This window comes from Ostrea edulis, chromosome 5, assembly GCF_947568905.1.
Source record: "Ostrea edulis chromosome 5, xbOstEdul1.1, whole genome shotgun sequence".
NCBI classification, from domain to species: Eukaryota; Metazoa; Mollusca; class Bivalvia; order Ostreida; family Ostreidae; genus Ostrea; species Ostrea edulis.
The window spans coordinates 21,425,640-21,445,341 of record NC_079168.1 but is presented as its reverse complement, the minus strand read 5'-3'; the positions used below and the strand labels follow the sequence as shown (position 1 = coordinate 21,445,341).

General features: G+C 34.8%; 1 protein-coding gene and 2 long non-coding RNA genes across 4 annotated transcripts in view; 1 reads left to right on the top strand and 2 right to left on the bottom strand.

The window, feature by feature from the left end:
• LOC125650489 (sacsin-like) overlaps positions 1-19,702 on the bottom strand; it is a 43,562-nt gene that overhangs the window by 14,868 nt on the left and 8,992 nt on the right. The window contains exons 2-6 of one of the 2 annotated variants that reach the window (XM_056164408.1): positions 16,747-16,889; positions 16,316-16,432; positions 11,301-11,448; positions 6,648-7,799; positions 6,388-6,520 (exon numbers count right to left, since the gene is read on the bottom strand). In XM_056164408.1, coding sequence (XP_056020383.1) covers positions 6,388-6,520; positions 6,648-7,799; positions 11,301-11,448; positions 16,316-16,432; positions 16,747-16,872 — 1,676 coding nt within the window. In that variant the 5' untranslated portion in view covers positions 16,873-16,889. Of the gene's footprint in view, positions 1-6,387; positions 6,521-6,647; positions 7,800-11,300; positions 11,566-16,315; positions 16,433-16,746; positions 16,890-19,702 lie in introns of both variants that reach the window. The other variant, XM_056164407.1, reaches the window with a different exon arrangement.
• Positions 12,787-14,243, bottom strand: LOC125645700 (uncharacterized). Its single transcript, XR_008802787.1, has 2 exons — positions 13,956-14,243; positions 12,787-13,265 (listed from the first exon to the last, which is right to left on the bottom strand). It is a non-coding gene; the product is annotated as an uncharacterized LOC125645700 (long non-coding RNA).
• LOC125645699 (uncharacterized) lies at positions 14,671-15,695 on the top strand. Its single transcript, XR_007359414.2, has 2 exons — positions 14,671-14,801; positions 15,305-15,695. It is a non-coding gene; the product is annotated as an uncharacterized LOC125645699 (long non-coding RNA).

Sequence of the window (19,702 nt, the reverse complement as noted above, 5' to 3'; positions counted from 1 at the left end):
GCCATCGCATACAATGTTCACCCTCCAATCGTGACATTTACAATTTTGGTAAAGGACTACCTACATGTACTCCTTCCAAATATCCATTTACTTTCAATTTAGTATTAATAGCATTATTGAAAGCAGATATCATTTACATGTTTTGCACATAAACACTATATATACACCAAATTTGGCCCAGCCCTGAAGTCAGAACCTCTACCCCGGGGATCATGAGACTTACAATTTTGGTTAAAGTCATCACTATGCAATTTGGTTTTCTTAAAAAAATATGCATTTGTAGACAACATTTTCGAAAATTGGTCAATTTTTGGCAAGTTTTGCCCCGCCCCTAAGGCCTCAGATGTGGAGGAGTCCTAAAATTTACAATTTATGTCCTCCTTGTCCCAAAGATGCTTCATACAAATTTTAAAGGAATTGGAATAGCAGTTATCAAGAAGTTAAAAATTTTCTATTTTTTACACATTTAATAAATAACCATTTTGATCCCACCTTGATTCCAAAACCCCTACCCCTGGGATCATCTTTTTGGTAAAGGACTTCCTGTTCTTTCATTTAGTATGAATATAGTATCAATAGCACTAAAGAAGATGTTATCCAATTGTTTTGCATATAAATACTGTATACCAAATATGGCCCTGCCCTGGGGTCAGAACCTAGCTCTATCCCGGGGATCATGCAATTTACAATTTTGGTAGAGGATTTCCTGCACTATATCACTATGCATTTTGTTGAAAATTGGTCACTTTTTTACAGTTTTGCCCGTCCCTAAGGCCCCAGGGGTGCAGGAGTCCTGAAAATTACAAGTTATGTTCCCCTTGTCCCAAAGATGCTTCATACTAAATTTGAAAAGAATTGGAATGGTATTTAATAAGAAGTTAACTGTTAGCTGTGAAAGTGATGGCGACCATTTTTCTCAAAGTCTCTCAACGGCATAGGAATAAATATTAATGACTGAGAAGAGCCCAATGGGCCACATTACTTATCCGAGTCACCTTGACCTATTTTTAAAGATTTCCCCTATATACTCGCATACAAAACTTTGATCCCTATTGTGGCCCCAACCTACCCCCCCCCCCCCACCCCCCAGTTCCATGATTTTTGCAAACATGAATCTGCACTATGTCAGGAAGCTTTCATGTAAATGTATAAACTTCTTAGGCCCAATGGTTCTTGAGAAGAAGATTTTTAAAGATGTTCTCTATATATTTGCGTGTAAAACTTTAATCCCCTTTTGTTGCTCCATCTACCCCCAGGGGCCATGATTCTAACAAACTTGAATCTGTACTATGTCAGGAAGCGTTCATGTAAATATGTAAACTTTTCTGGCCCAGTGATTCTTCAGAAGAAGATTTTTGTTTTTAAAGATTTCCCTTATACAGTTGTATGCAAAACTTTGATCCCCAATTATGGTACCATCTTACACCCAGGGGCCAGGATTTCAACAAACTTAAATCTGCACAATGTCAGGAAACTTTCATGTAAATTTCTAATTTCTTGTTCCAGTGGTTCTTGAAAAGAAGATTTTTAAAGAGTTTCACTTTGATTCCCTATTGTGGTCCCATCCCACCCCCGGGGACCACAATTCTAATAAACGTGAATCTGCACTGTCAGGAAGCTTTCATGGAAATTTCTACTTTCCTGGCCTAGTGGTTTTTGAGAAAAAAAATTTCCCCTAATATATATTTGCATGTAAAACTTTGATCCCCTATTGTGGCCCCATCATGCACCCCGGGGCCATGATTTTAACAAACTTGAATCTGCACTATGTCAGGAAGCTTTCATGTAAATTTGTACTTTCCTAGCCCAGTGATTCTTGAGAAGATTTTTAAAGATCTTCCTTATATATTTGTATGTAAAACTTTGATCCCCTATTGTGACCCGGGGTCCATGATTTCAACAAGCCTGAATTTGCACTATGTCAGAAAGCTTTCAGGTAAATTTCAGCTCTTCTGGCCCAGTGGTTCTTGAGAAGATTTTTAAATGTCCCACCCATATCAATTTTTTCATTTTTGTGATTTTCTCCCCTTTAAAGGAAACATGGTCATTCATTTGAACAAACTGGAAAGCCCTTCACCCAAGGATGTTTTTTGCCAAGTTTGGTTGAAATTAGCCCAGTGGTTTTGGAGAAGAAGTACAAAAACAAGAGAAACCTAATAAAACTATGTTAGAATTAGTGTCTTGCATCACTACAATTACACATTCATGTGCCTGCTTTGAGGACAAAAAGTGTTTGAAATTCTAAGACACTAGTGTTATTACTGAAATATTTAATATTGAGCAATTTTAATTGAATAAAAATTTTGCTGACAAAATAACAGCTAATGCCCTTTAGAAATTGCTATATTGTTTACACGCCGCGATGATCTAGATTTTAAAGCGTTCGCCCCGCATGCGGAAGGCCGGGGTTCGAATCCCGGCCGCGACAGACCTAAGTCGTTAAAACAGGTAGTGACAGTCCCATAGCCAAACGCTCGGCATCAGGTGTGAATGTCACGGGTCCTTGGAGATTACTTTAAAACAGATGTCCCGTGTCACAGTAGGTATGGCCCGCTTAAGAACCCTCACCGCTCAATGGCCGTAAGCGCCGAGCAAAGGCCTAAATTTGAAGCCAAGCACCGGTCTTGGTGACGTCTCCATCTGAGTGAAAAATTCTCGCGAGAGACGTTAAACAAGATACAATCAATCAATCAATAATTAACCATTCCCACCCAGATGCCAAAACCCAGGGATCATCAAATTGACAATTTTGGTGAAAGACTACCTGTTCTTTCTAAATGTCCATTTAATATCAATTTAGTCTCAATGCACTAAAGAAGATGTTATGTAAGTGTTTTACACATAAACAATATATACCAAGTTTGGTCTCGCCCTGGGGTCAGAACCTCTACCCCGGGGATCATGAAATGTACAATTTTGGTAGAGGCCTTCCTGCACTACATCGCTATGCATTTAGTTTTTCTTTTCTTACACAAATGTGGTTCTAGAGAAGATTTTTGAAAATTGTAATTTTTTGGCAGTTTTTGCCCCACCCCTACGGCCCAAGGAGTCCCGAAATTAACAATATATGTTCCCCTTGTCCCAAACATGCTTCATACCAAATTTGAAAAGAATTGGAATGGTAGTTATCAAGAAGAAGTTTAAATATTCAATTGTTAAAGGGCTGGACACGATTTGAGCTGAAAATTTTCAAATTAATTTTTTCATTTTTAATGTTTAGAATATTTATCTAAGGCATTTGTAATGGTCAGCAAAAATTTGAATGTCAGTTGTCGAGGTATATGGGAGATACAGAGCTCACAATTCTTGTTATGTAAACAAGGCTCATGCCATGTTTATGTTTACATACTAGTAAAAGTTCATTTGAAGCAGATTTTGCAATTTACAAGTTAATTCTGAACATAATTGAATAGTTTCTAGTGTTTGGTACATCTCATTTTGTTTTAAACATGCTATTTTCTATTAAGCAATCTATATGCCAGAATTTTTAAAATATTACCCAACATTGGAAACTTTAAAATCCGCTTATCTTAGAAATTTTTTTCATTCGGGAAATTAAAACCATATAGATTTGTTTTTGATTATTTTCAGTTTTATTTTTATTTGTTTATTTATTCATTTTGTTTTATTTTCAGTTTTAAATATGTAAATAGCATACATGTATGTATACAACATACATGTATGGAGCGCCAAATTAACATAAACTCAAATAATTGAAGATATCTTCAATTATTTGAAGATATCATCAATTCAACAGTCTATGCGAAAGACATCGGACCGTCGGACCTGACCGATGTACAGTGCCGGAGGTCCGATGCATCATTTTTTTTTACACCGGACCGAAATGTCCGATGTCTCAGTGTCCGGTTTTGAACTTTACTATTTTGATGCGGAGTCATTTAAATATTTGTTATAAGAAAAAATAGCACACAAATCCAAATATGTAAATGAATGTGATTAAAACCGCATGGACCATCTAAAGTATTATACGGGAGGAATCCCAAGTATAATAAATAAGATTTCCTTGCATGGTTTTGCATTTTCACGTGTTTCACTTTTTTACATTAGGCTTTTCGGTCTGACAAAATTTGGTTCGGTCCGGTGTGTTCTTTGATTACACAGGACCGAATGTCCTGTGTGGTCCAAAAAACTTTCGCATAGACTGATTCAATTATTGCTCTCTTTAATTGAATTAATGTTCGCATTAAATCAATTATTGCTCTTATGAAATGAATTAATGCGCGCTTCAATTCAATTATAGCTCTCATCAATTGAATTAATGCGCGCATCAATTGAATTAATGAGAGCAATAATTGACTTAATGCGCACATTTATTCAATTATTGCTCTCTTCAATTCAATTAACGAGAGCATCAATTGAATTAATGAGAGCAATAATAGATTTGATGCGCACATTAATACAATTATTGCTCTCAATTCAATTGATGAGAGCATCAATTTCGTAGAAATATTGCTCGCAATAATTGATTTAGAGCTCAGTATAAATAATTTGATGATCTCTTTAATTCAATTGAAGATATCTTTAAATATTTACAATGCTTTTGTATAAGGGATTAATGCGCGCATCAATTCTTTTAAAGAGAGCAACAATTCAATTAAAGAGATCATTAATTCAATTATGGATATGTTGAATTGAAGATATCTTTAATTATATAGTTGCTCTCTCTATAAGAATTATTGCTCTCTTCAAATGAATTAAAGATATCATTAATTCAATTGAAGAGAGCAATAATTGAATTAATGTTCGCATTAAATCAATTATTGCTCTCATGAAATGAATTAATGCGCGCATCAATTCAATTATTGCTCTCATCAATTGATTTAATGCGCGCATTATATCAATTATTGCTCTCTTCAATTGAATTGTAGCGCGCATCAATTCAATTGTTGATATCATTAATTCATTTGAAGATATCATTAATTCAATTAAAGCGCGCATCAATTCAGCTGAATAAATAATTATATCATCAATTCAATTAATGCGCGCAATAATTCAGAATTGAAGATATCATTAATTATTTGAAGAGATCTTTAATTAAATTGTTGTGCGCATCAAATGAATTGATGATATCTTCAAATAATTGAAGATATCTTCAATTATTTGAGTTTATGTTAATTTGGCGCTCCATATACATGTACCTTCATATACTATTTTATATTGTATCTGTATAATACTGCTGTCTGTATATGTTTTCAGGACCACAGTGTAAACTAGTTTTAAACTAATTGTGCTATCCTGTTTAAATAAAGGACATTATTATTATTATTAATAATTATTATTATATGTAAACAAAAACATGACATGAACCCTGTTTACATAACAAAGAATTGTGAGTGCTGTGTCTCAACTGATATTAAAATTTTGGTTGACCATTAGAAATACTTTAGATAAGCATTGTAAACAATAAAAATGGAAAAATAAAATTTGAAAATTTTCAGCTTTGAAGTCACCTGAGTTTACTATTATTAACATGACTGAATGAAAGCAGAGACGGTGGTGACAGCAAGGATTATCTATCTTAGCGAGCCAACTTCAGTAAATGTAAGATTTCTACCTTGTGGTTCAAGAGATATCAATGGTCAAAAAAGCACAACGCCAAAGATCATGTATGAAATGTAAGACCTTACCATAGGAAACCTCTATGTAAATTACGAAAGCTCTACCTGAAATAGTTCAGGTGATATTGAATAGGTTATATTTTCTTTAGAGAAGGTCAAACACCAAGGTCAAGGTTACAAGGCTAAAACTTTTGGTACCAAGTCATGTCACAAGAAGTGTGGATATGAGACATGAAAGCCCCATCACTTACATGTACCACTCAATATTATGAGCAAGATTAAAGTTTCAGACAGACAGACAGACACCCAAGGACAAAACGATAGTCACAGGGGTATAAAACAAAGCTTGAATCCACACAACTTGAAAGCATTTGCATTTTGATTTCATTAAGTGTGGCCCTGCTACTTTTTAAAAGAATTTGTTTTAATTTTCCATATATTCTCACATAATACTTTAATCCTCTATTATAATTCCATCCTACACCCGCAGGCAATGATTAAAAAACTTGAATAAACTTTGATGGCCCAATAGTTCTTAGAAGATTTTTAAAACGTTTCCTAAGTGTATATATATGAGCATGTGAAACTTTGATCCTAACCTACCCCAGAAAAGCAAGATGTGAAAAAAATACTTGAATATACTCTTTATCACGAAGTTTTCGTGTGAAAATTAGTTTGTAAAGAACGGCCTACCAACTGGTATGAAAAAGTCAGTCAGCATTCAACCTAATATATACTAGTAATAATAGCAACAATAAAAACAAATACATTGTTATTCAACAGACATGTATGAATAATGAGGTCTTACATGTTTATGAATTCGGGATTGACCTCTTGGTTCCCTTGCAATCTCATAGTATCCCACTGGTAATTTTCCACTTCTACGGTATTTTGACGATACATCTCAAGAATTGTTCGAAGAGTCGATACTACTTCCTCATCTTGAATTGAAAAATGTCATGTATGAAGTACTAGGAACATATAACATATCTCAAAAATGTTTTGTGAAGATATATTTCTCAAACATTTTGCCACAATATTCGCCTAGCTTTAAAAAAGCTGTATTACCTGTTTGCATCATCATGCTTGTTCTCAGAAATACTGCTTGGTTCTTAAGGATCCACTTCCCTCCTTCATTAGGGGTGAAATATACTGGCAAATCTCTCATTTTGTCTATCATGGGAGATATCAAAATTTGCCAGTGTTCGTCAACATTTTCAATATTTGGAATGCATCTAGACACAATCGGGGCATACTCTTCTAGCCTCCCTTGCCTTTGACTTTCTTCTACTAACTCGTGTATGAAATTGGAATAAAGTTCTGACAAAACGTCCTTAACAAGAGCTTGATTCCATTGGATGGACTTATCCGTGTGTGCATGGTGACGAATCTGATCAGCTGTTGGCCATTTTACAACTCTTCTATTTTGACTGAGAGCAAAACAGCCATTAATGTGAATTGGCAACCCACTTAGACTTTTCTCTGTCAGCGGGAGTGGCAGAAAGCAGAAAACATGACCTTGTAAATCTAAAGGACAGTCCATATCCAAGGCAACACCTACGTATGGACTATAAGAGAGTGATGAGTCACAGGAAAGTTTTTTCAAGTGTGATGTCATGTTGTTTTCTCCTTTGAACAAATTCATTACTTTCCATGTTTTTGTTGTGGTGACATGTGTATCATCGGTGACACAGACCGACATGTCATATTTGTTTACAATAGACACAGAAGGCAATGTATCCTCTAAGCCCTGCATCTTTGATCTCATTTCTGTTCTTGCAGACCGTACTGTTTCTACTGTCGATTCATCTATTTTCACAGAAAAGTGAAACTTTCCAACGTCTGAAGTTTGTAATGAGTTTTCTTCTTCCCGCAGTAATTCGATACTTTCCAAGCATTTGAGAAAAAGCAATGAAACCGGAGCTTCGTCCTTAAAGGACATAAACAGGTCATTAACTTTTGATTCATCATATGTGTTGTCTGATAGTTCAGTCTCATTTTCACGTAAAGGAAACCGAAATATTGTTCCTTTGAAATGACCGTTGTCAAGTGTAGATTGGTCGAAACCAAAAACTCCTTGGAATGTTTCTAAGCAGTCCTCCACTTTCATTTTCTTGTACTTGTGAAGTTTCCTTAGCTGCATTGTCTGACAAACCTTCGACGAATCTTGATGGGGGTCTATGACTAGAAGCTGCTTCCCGCTGATGATGAGGGGATGATCTGATAGAATATATTGCAAAGCTTTAATGTCTTCAATTAATCTTACCAAATTGTATATCTTAAAATTGCTATTGTTTAACACAGTTCATGGATTTGTTAATTTAAGGTATTTTATATTGAGTGGGACTACGCGAAATTTAAAGAAAAAGTGTGAATGATAAGAATAGAATTTACAAAACCTGCAAAGAAGAATAAAAGAAACAATGTTGGGACGTAGACATAAGATAAACGTTCATTAAGGATCAAACTGTGTTTGAATGTATTAAGATTTGCATTGTTTCAGAAAATATAAAATCCCCATTCATTGTTCATTCTGAGGATATAAAAAATACTTTCAAATTTTTTTCAAATGTTGTGCTCCTAAAAAGTCTTCCACAACAAAAAGTAATTCACTTGAAGACTCGGTTAAATTTATGGAATAATACAAAAGGTCCAGGGGGGTCTTAACGGTCAAGTGAACATTACACACTGTAGAACAGAATTAAGTCAAAGCGATGTGTGAGGATGGTGCAAGTCTACCGCTTTTAAACCCTGAGAAATATTAGATGTTGTGGTGGTTAAAAATGATGTTAAAAAACTTTAGAAACAAAATACTGATCTTTACATTTGTAACTATACCTTCGTTCAGGGTCATGACATAGTCTGTCCAGCCATAAGCAATCATAAGCAAGATGTATTTCAAATGATGTAAAGCAACTGTTCAGTGTACGACATTGATCCCACCCATCCTAGGGTTAGAACCACTAGCCAAGGGGATGTGAATTCACAATTTTGGCAGACACCCTATGCTTATTATCACATCGTACTACGTTTGTGAGCTAGGCATTCAAAGACAATATTCAAAGAATGAATGCATTTTCATCATGGGATCTCCTTTTCAAGGTCCAGGGGCCATGAATTTCATAATTTTGTAGGAGTCTTCATACTCATTACCACTCCACATCTAGGTTTCAGGAGAAAGGGGGGTTTGTTTATTAACTTAGATAACTGCAATTTCATTTTGTGACTCTTATAGCCGAACCATGGGTCTGATCCCTGAACCATGGGCCACAGATTTCTTTCATTTGGTGGAGATCTCCATTATCATAAGTTTGCACTTCGTTTGTTTCCAATGTTTTCAAGAATTGAGAAGATTTTGAAACATTTCGTGTACCTCTTTTTATACCCACCCTAGAGTCGGAACACATGGTCCAAGAGTCATGAATTTCACAATTGAATTACCTGTAATTATGCTCCTAGATTTTTAACATTTAAATTATTTTCAATACATGTATATGATCCTTATATACACCTGTTCAGGAGCTTGAAGCTCTGACAAAGGGTCAATGGATATTTAGAATTTTAGCATTTGCCTATCTACTCAATGTAACTATGGACCTATTTCCTAGATGTTAAGGATTAAGAAAATTATTTAATCATTTAACGCATTTCCATTACAGGTACATGATCCACATACATGTAAATCATTATAATGCATGATGCACATAAGTATGAGAACATTTTAAAAGATATTGTATCATTTTTAGAGGCTTCAGCCCTACCTGCAGGGCCCCAAACCCTCAGGTCCAGATAATTCACAATTATTGATTATCTACACGGCAGTTGTTGTGAAAACTGGTCATGTAGTTTTATGGGAAGAAGTAAAAATAAATCTTCAATGTCAACAACCCTCGACAATGGATAAGTACAGATATCATCCGAGTACTTCAAGTGAACTAAAACACATTTCAGTCGGTAAATTGGCCAGAATATATACATCTAAAAACACTGAATACTGTAAATTACTTTTATTTCACAATAACTTATTTTCGCGTGATACAATTTATGATAAATTTATTCACGAGACATAACTTTCGCGAATAATTATTCAATGCTTAAGTATTCTTCTATATGTAAGAGTTTATACGTGAGAATTTATCTTAAAAAGTCGCAAATGACTAGTCTCGCTAAATTGCGCGTAAATAATGTTCCCGTGAAAAAAATTGTACTTTAGAGTACATCTATGTCAGTAAATAAAAGAATACTTCATGTCTTTATCATACAGAAAACTGTTTTACAATATGCATGTCGGATCAAGATACAAACAAGAGGCCCATGGGCCACATCGCTCACCTGAGTTACCTTGCCCCATATTTTACCTACATATACGCATGTAAAACTTTGATCCCTATTGTGGCCCCAACCTAAACCCAGGGGCCATGATTTTTACAAACTTTAATCTGCACTATGTCAGGAAACTTTCATGTATTTGTACTTTCCTAACCCAGAGGTTCTTGGGAAGATTTTTCCTATATATTTGCATGTAAAACTTTGATCCCCTATTGTGGCCCCATGCTGCTTCTGGGGGTCATATTTTTACAAACTTGAATCTGTGCTATGTCAGAAAGCTTTCATGGAAATATGATAAACTTCTGTGGCTCATTGGTTATTGAGAAAATTTTTAAAGATTCTTTTCTATATATTGTGGCCCCATCCTACCCCTGAGGGCCATGATTTTAACAAACTTGAATCTGCACTATGGCAGGAAGCTTTCATGTAAATTTCTACTTTCCTGGCCCAGTAGTTCTTGAGAAGAAGATCTTTAAAGATTTTCCCTATATATTTCTATGTAAAAGCTTGATCCCATATTGTGACCCCATCTAATCCTGGGGACCATTATTTTAACAAAGTTGAATCTACATTATGTCAGAAAGCTTATATGTAAATCTCAGCTTTTCTGGCCCCGTCATTCTTTAGAAGAAGTTGTTAAAGATTTTCCCTTTATATTCGTATGTACAACTTTGATCCCCTATTGTGGCTCCACCCTACCCCCAAGGGTCATGGTTTTAATAAAATTGAATTCCCACTATTTCAGGAATCTTTCATGTAAATTTCAGCTCTTCAGGCCTAGTGATTCTTGAGAAGATTTTTTTAAATGACCCCACCCTATTATTGCATTTTTTGTGATTATCTCCCCTTTGAAGGGTGCATGGCTCTTCATTTGAACAAACTTGAAAGCCCTTTACACTGTGAGGATGCTTTGTACCAAGTTTGGTTGAAATTGGCTAAGTGGTTCTGGAGAAAAAGTAAAAAATGTAAAAAGTTTATAGACAGACTGACAGATGACGGACTCCAGGTGATCAGAAAGCTCACTTGAGCTTTCAGCTCAGGTCAGCTAAAATATCTACAAAAACAATTAGTATTCCTAGGTATCAAAATAACTATAGTGAAATAACTGAAAAATTATCATTTTCAAGACAGTAATTATTTGACCTGGATATATCTGACAAAGAATTCCAGAAAGAAAAGAGATCATATACATTTTGATAATTAAAATATCAATAATACAAAATGGGTTCCATTCCAGCGGTCAACAACAATACACAAAGCAGGCAATCCTAAATTCATATCAAGGTTCTTTCTTTGATTTCAGCATTGCATTGACCATATATTTAGACATGACTCTTTCAAGGTCAAAGAATTACAACATATCTTTCGAAAATGGTGGTATACTGCCATTACCTGTTATGTGAAAAACTGACTTGAATCCTAGACCAAATCTGCCGACTTTTGTTCTGTCAAATTCCTTTATGCTGCTGTACAGCATCTTAATTCCTTTCCAGTCATCTTCACAAAACACAGCATTGTTATAAACCAACAGCGCTGGTCCCTGAAATACAGCATTGTTATAGACTAACAGCACTGGTCCCTGAAATACAGCATTGTTATAGACTAACAGCACTGGTCCCTGAAATACAGCATTGTTATAGACTAACAGCGCTGGTCCCTGAAATACAGCATTGTTATAGACTAACAGCGCTGATCCCTGAAACACAGCATTGTTATACACTAACAGCGCTGATCCCTGAAATACAGCATTGTTATAGACTAACAGCGCTGAACCCTGAAGTTTTATTTCGAATCCAATATGTTTGCTTTCTTTACATTAGTAACTTAAATGTTAAAAATACTTCAAATCACTATTTTATGCAGATGGTTCTTTCATATTAACACTCCTGGGGATCCAGGTTAGAATAGGTCCTCAGTACCCCCTTGCTTGTCGTAAGAGGCCACTAAATGGGGCGGTCCTTCGGACGACACCACAAAAACCGAAGTCCCGTGTCACAGCAGGTGTGGCACGATAAAGATCCCTCCCTGCTCAATGGCCATAAGCGCCGACCATAGGCCTAAATTTTGCAGCCCTTCACCCTTACCAAAAAATAAGGCTTCTGGCGAAGTACTGCGGCGAATCTGCTGCAAACTTAGCGGCAAGGTTACGGCAGACTGTTTGCAGCAACCTTACGGCGACTTTTTACCATGCAAATGAAGTTTGCGGTAAACTTGCCGCAAACTTGAGATTGCCATATATGGAATGGTTTATGGTGAACCTCTGGTGAAGTTTTGCGGTTAACCTTTGGTAAACTTCTGATAGCCATATACACTTTGCGGCGAACCTTTGGCAAACATTTTCAGATAGCCTAATATAGTTTGTGGCAAACCTCTGGCAGCTTTCAAATATACCTCCCTAAAACTCCCAAATGGCCATAAATACATTAATTATGAACACATTAATTATGAACTTGCATCTAGCATTCATATCAGTTAATTAAAAGAGGAATGACTTGCATTTACATGATTTATGATAGAAAATCAGTTGATGACAATTTCATTTTTAAAATATCAATGGTTATTTTTAAAAGAATGTAATCACTGGTGCTTCTTCATATCTCATGCATGCTTGTAATTTAACCCACTGAAAGCAGTAAATTAATTACCATAAGGACTATCACCATGGTCTAGTAAACTGGTACACCACACCACTTTCTACCAGTATTACTTAGAATAAAATTACAGCTAGTCAGCTAGTGACTAAAAGGATAATACTTTTCAGTAGCTTGTAGGTTTCTTTCATGAAAAGTGTCTTTTACCTTGCCAAAAAACTACACACTAGACCATTTAGTTAAAGTATAATCTATGACTATATGCAACACCATCAATAACAAATAAATCAATTTATATTGATTTAATATGCATAAAAAACACATCAAATTTAGAGAATTGGCCATAGATTTATACTGTTCCCAATAATATAAGTTTTTTAATTATAAAAAAATAATAATAATAATTACCCACAAGTCAGTCATTTCCAATAAACTGAATTTTCAATATATGAATTGAAAACATGCATTTATGATTTTACTTACATCTGGATGAAAAAGCAATGTGTCTATCATGGCTTTCATTTGAAATCACAGCACTTATTCCCACTCAATCCAATTTTTGCAAATTCAGATCAAATAATCAATGTCATCCATGAAAAAAATTACACAATGTTGACTTTTGAATTAAATGAAATAATGCACTGGACGTCTACTTAGATAGTCTATTTTCTTTAACAGCACAGTACATGGTTCCAGTCTTTGTATTTATAGCTTTCACAATCATGAATGTCTATGTTGTCCATCCCCAATGTTGTAATGGCAAATGCTGTAAGAAAAAGAATTACAAAGATAAATCAAACTTGAATAAACATAATTCAAATTACAAGAATAGTGTTAATTTCTTAAAATATCTTTCATTCTGATTTCACCTTTCAAAGCATGACCAAGAGGTGTCTGCAACAAAATCATTGCAAGTTTTTTCTGCAACTTTTGGTTCATACAAGACATTCATAACTTATTTTAAACAGTGGGGTTTTGTCTTCCCTGTTGTTGTAAAGTATGCTACCAGAGGGCATAGTACATTAGAGAGCACGATAGGAAGGATAACTCTGGGTAGAACATCAAGATATTGAGTGAAACGCGATGAGTACTGTAAATTAAAGTTATTGTCAACATTAATGTTATTATAGAAATTTCAAATTCAGTTGGATATACTTTGGTTTTATTGTTAAATGTGTTGTATAAATACGACCAGATGGGCTACCATGTCATGATTCAAAATAAACTAGACCGGACCAAGTTTTTACTAGTCTGAGTGTGCCCGATGTGCTAACCAAATTAATTACCACACGTGTATACCAATTAAATTATTATTGTCAATATTTTAATTAACTTGCATAACAGCATAAATGCCATTTTATTGATTAAATTATAAATTATATTTGTGAATACAAACAGGCCTAGATATTTTATATTGGCACAAACACAATTAATATAATTATCATAATCAACATACCACTTTCAAATTCAATCTCTCTATATGATACATGACACCATCTGTCTAAGGTGCTTGGACTTTCTCCTCCCTCGTTTCCCCTGTCTCCTCTAATTTGTCTGCGAGAATCGTATCACATACCACCCTTAGAAAACAAAACCATTTCAATAGTTTTGAACTTTTCAGACGTATACACACAGATATATACAGAATAGGCCTATGGTTTTGCATAAAGCAGAGTACGTCGTATCATGTAAAGTGAATGTCCAATAACACGATGGTTATGTCAAATTTAAAATGTATTTTTACACTAACAAATGCAACCAATGCATGTTCTTATCTATGATGAACTTACTGTTTTCGTCGGCAAATCTCCCTGGGAGTATAACTCTTCTTCTCGACATGCTGGCTTTCTCTTGAAATTTTCTCTACTTCGAATTGGTAGCGCGCGTCAATTTGAATAGTCTTGATCATCAAGATGTATCGACTCGTTCGTACGCACATCTGATAAAAACAAGCGTCTGGGTGATCGAGACGGAAGAAATCGAAAGTTTTCAGGTACTATTTTAAACAAAACGAAATTAGTTTAGCATGCTGATACGCATTTTCTTTAAACAATTTCTTTTATTTTACAAAAGGATTTTGTTATTTTAAATACATAGTTTTATAAAATGGTGTTATTATCAATCTAACTTAAGTATTCAAAGTATTCGGTTTTCAACTTTTATAATTCTTCGCCCCGTGTTTACTTTCGGTTTCATTTTGGAAACGTGAGACAGTTGCTTGCAAGTTCAGCTAGTAGTTGGTGACTGCGAGGCATTCAAGAACATATTTTATAAACATTTAAAATGGACGGTTATTTGCGAGGTAAGTAGATGTTTCTTGTATTCTGTAATGTTATAATATATTTGTTTATACTGATATAAGGTAGAAACTGATAATACGGGTGACGATATGAATTAATGACACAGGGTTTTGACACAATCTGAGCAAACTGGTGTATATATTGTATAATGGTGAGCTATTATACTATATTTACCAGTTAAAATGCTCAGATTGTGTCAAAACTCGGGAGTTTATGACCATGCACCTTGCAGCTGGTGAGTGCATACAATATTTTGCAGGCCAATACGTATTGAGGTGAATGGTATAACTACTAGATAGTACGTTTAATTATTGAATGATTCAGCAAAATAAAGCTACTAAAGAAATACCCATGCAATGTATTTAATGATGAAGGCAAACCATTGAGGGGGGGGGGGGGGGGGGGGGGGTGGGTTAATTAGCTGATATAAACAGTCTGACTAAATATATTTATATATAATTAAATAATATATATATTGATTTCGTATATTTAATCATTTTTGTAGACGATGGCAATATTGACAAGCATTTAGAAAAAAGAGTAGACAAACTTGGAGAGCTAGGCCTAGATCGTACTCTGAAAAGAAAAATCCACCAATGAAAACAAAGTGTCCAGCTGTCAGCTGATGTACAAGAATTTTGAGAAGCCCAGTCACAAGTTACATCAGATGATGGCGATTCAATAAATTATTATATTGAAGAACATATGGAAGAACCTGCGAATGTTGAGGCGGTACAACGATTAATCGAAGAGGCAATCTTTTACAGTGAAGATGATGACAGTGATTTAATTTCCAATGAGAAATGGTATGATCTAATGGACTTTCCAGAAATGGTAGCTGATGATTGAATTTTTGTATTGTAAATAAAATTGTATAAAATTTAACCTGCATACATGTTTAGTGTTATTTTAGCTTAATTTATAGCCGCTGCAGTCTGTTACAGAACCATTAATGCTTTAAGTATAATATCAATTTTAGAAAACAAATGTGCATCAACAAAAATAATAATTCCTTTGTAAGATTTTAAAACTTGCTATGGATTAATCTTGAATTCAGTTAATACAAAATGACAAGATCACCTACATTACGAGGTAGTATATAATAAAATCTAAGATCTTTGGTATACTTGCAGCGAACTGTAATTTCATTTGCCACAAGTTCACCGCTACCAGGGAGTATTTGGATCTCCTGTGATATACAAATATGGTAAAGAAAGATTTCTGGTATACTTCCAGCGAACTTCATGTTTGTTCGCCACAAGTTCACTGCTACCGGCGAATGGCTGCGAACTAGTGTTTAAGCTTTTGGTGAACAAAATAGTTAGCCGCTAGTTTACTGTAAGGTTGCCGCATACTGTATAGTTTGGTAAGGGCACCGGCAGTGGTGACGTCACAATATGAGTGAAATATTCTCAAGAGGGACGTTAAACAATATTCAATCAATCAATCATATTAACACTCACAATGTTGGGATTATGTATAAGAAATAATTTCAATCTTTCACAAAAAGAAATACCCTGAAGTATTTTCTGAATGGTGCTCTTCTGGTTGACTCTTGTTGTACAGTTCGTCTGCCATCGTACAATATCTTCATTTCTGAGGCCCCAGCATCCTCAGCGTTTTGAATGATTTCCTGTTTATTTCGCAAATAATGAAAACAAGCATATAGTTTGAATTTATACAATCGTAAAACTGGTAAATATACTAGAATTTCTATCTTGGTGTGTAAACTACAAATATACATTCCTTTTCTGAATTCAATTAGTGTCACACTGCCAGAATGGTGTCCTCAACAATGTTTTGAAATAATTTTAGTAACCAAATAATACAATTTCCTAAAAGAATTCGTGAACCACCCATCCCAACTCCTCCTCCCCCGTTTCTCAAAACTGAAAAATTTAACTGATTAATTAACATAATTCAAACAGTGGAGAACGTGGAACGTACTTTGAGAATTTGTCCATCATCTGGATATTCACTCAGAATAGTCCGTAATTGTTTGATAAGTGGGGGCTGTATCATCCCCGAGTATTCGATCTCATCATCGGAATCTGATTCGACGTCTCCTTCCATCTTTATGAGAGACTAGGCTACAATAAACAGTAAAGGGAATACAAATAAGCACACAATGCAATAAAAAATGTTTATTATATACTCATCAATGTTTCTTTTTTTTTTTTTTTTTTTTTGATACTGTGGATTTCACAGAGTGTGATACGGAATCAGAAAACCACAGTGTGGTGATCCAGAAAACCGCATCACAGTACTCTGTGAAATCCACAGTATCAAAAAACGAATTTGGATTACATTTAGTATCTTATACATGTGGATTTAAAATGCATAAAAGGGTATATAATAAATTTATCATTACTACCGTAACTTGATCCGAAGAGTTGGATCACGTCACTTTGACAGGCGCGGATTGTACTGCCCCAACGTCAGTAAGTTAACCAGATCAAAGTGTTTCAGTTGAATTTATTATGATAACGCAATGATGTTGATGGTAAAAAGACTGTGATGGGCCACAATTTGCGATATTGAACACGAGGTCAGAAAAACGTGTAACCAAAAAATATGGCGGTTCATAACTAAACAATATCCAAAGAGAGATAACTCAATATAAGAGAAGTCAAAAGATAACTCTTGCCGGGACGGCACACGGATCATCAGATCAAATTCAACGCTTCGCGTCTCGTATGATCTGATGATCCGCACCTGTCAACTCGACGTGATCCGACTCTTCGGATCAAGTTACTGTAGCGATTATCATCGGAAAAGTCGAAATATTACTAGTAAGTACAAAAGATTTTAGGAAGAGGAGCGTCGTAGGTACACATTAAAGTGATGTAGCACTGATGCCTTAAAAACCATTCTATGTAGGCTAATATGGTCCTGATGATGCAGAAGGCAGGAATGGGGTCGATTACATTGAAAATGTAATTAAATATTTTCAATTACATTGATAAATTTTTTTCGATTACTTGCAATCACAATTACATTGATTTTAACAATTATCAATTCTAATTACTTTGAAGAATGTAATTAAATAGTTTTCATTTACTGAACTTTGTTTCAAAATGTCTTGGGAAAACTTGGCCACGAAGCCTCTTTAAATTCGTTTTCAAGCTTTTTGAGGAATTCTGCTAAACCTTTGGCTTTGGAATTTCCAGATGCATTTTCTGGGACATAAATTACATCCATAACATTTTGTGTTATGGTTAGTTCTGAATGAAATGAACTTGTTCGCTTCGCAACCCGGAGGTCGTGAGTTCAAGCCCCGCTTGTGCAATGGCCGCATCAAACCAAAGACATGAAATAGGTAGTGATTACATGTACTCCTTCCAGGGGCGGATCCATGAATTGTGGTTAAGGGGGGGGGGAGGGGGAACGAACTCTCACTACTACGGTCCTGAGTGCTGGGCATAGGTGGTACTTCACCTGCAGCTGCTCTCAATGTAGTAGGGTGTAGTTTTATTCATATTCATTTTGCAATGGTATAATAGGTGCATTTAATTCATACAAATTAATCCCCATTCCTACTTAGTGGTGAGAGAATGAAATAAATCATTACAATATATTTGAAAGTGTTTTTAAACTAAATTATCTCACTTGATCATTATGTACATATTCATTAGTATCATTTATATCATCAACAGTATACACTGTTCAGTGCTACATACATATAACACCCTTTTACTCCCTGGTTCTTTATTGTTTGTAACCAAAGTTCTCTTTGAGCCTTGGGGCATCTATACCTGTGTGGTCACTTACAGACATGTGATTAAGGTCAGGTGGTTATCTAAACCAATAGTTGTACATGTTTTATTTCCCGCTAAAAAGTCTCTAGTCTTTGTTCATACCAAAGTCAGACTTCAGACAACTCTCAGAGAGGAAGGACTGCATTTTATATTGAGCATAACTTTAAATAGAATTGAAGATCAAGACATTTTTGGACATATTACTAATAGTAAGTACACTGCATGTTTATTTCACTCTTCTTTACATCTTTTATTAATATCATTTCTGTAAAGTTTCTAATTTACATGTAGCATTTCTATTAAATTGAAGTTAGAAAGTAAATTCCATTGATAGATGAGCAAATTCTAGAATTTTATTCATAATTAAATTCTGTATATCACCATGTATTCAATCAGTACAGTATTAATTATATATATGTGTGTGTGTGTGTGTGTAAATATTGTTTGTAGTACTGAATTGAAACCTAGAGCTTCATTAATTGTGTATAATTGATCTTATGCACCATGTATTCAATCAGTACAGTATTATATGTAAATATTGTTTGTAGTACTGAATTGAAACCTAGAGCTTCATTAATTGACTGATGAGAGATTAAGTACTACCTTGTTCCACTAACAGGTGATTAAATCACATCATGTTTTTATCCTTTATATATTATATTTGTGTGTGTGTGTGTGTGTGTGTGTGTGTGTGTGTGTATTTCAAATTGACAAGTACTCATTATGGATCTAGATTTAAAAGTTCAGTATCAAGGGGAATAACTTGTATTTCCCAATATCTATAATGTTTCATGACAAGAGTTATCCTTCTTGCAAAGTATTGAAATATATCATGTACTGATTTATATTATATGTGTTTGAAACCTTTATCTTCTTGCTATGTTATAGGGTTTCTTGTTCTCTCTCTCAGAGATCCTGATTTACAATTTGTGTCAATAAATGTAGAACCCAACCAGCCTAGTTGTCATCTTTCATTCGACCACAACATAAACAGGCTATCATATCAATATGAGTGAAGAATTTTCGACGGGGCGAAAAAAAGGCAGAAGAAAACTTGGGATATTTTTTCTACCTGTGATTTTGTTTTCGTGTATGAGAGGGGTTACACCTGAACAAAATTAGCCCTTCAACTATAGTCCTGGGCA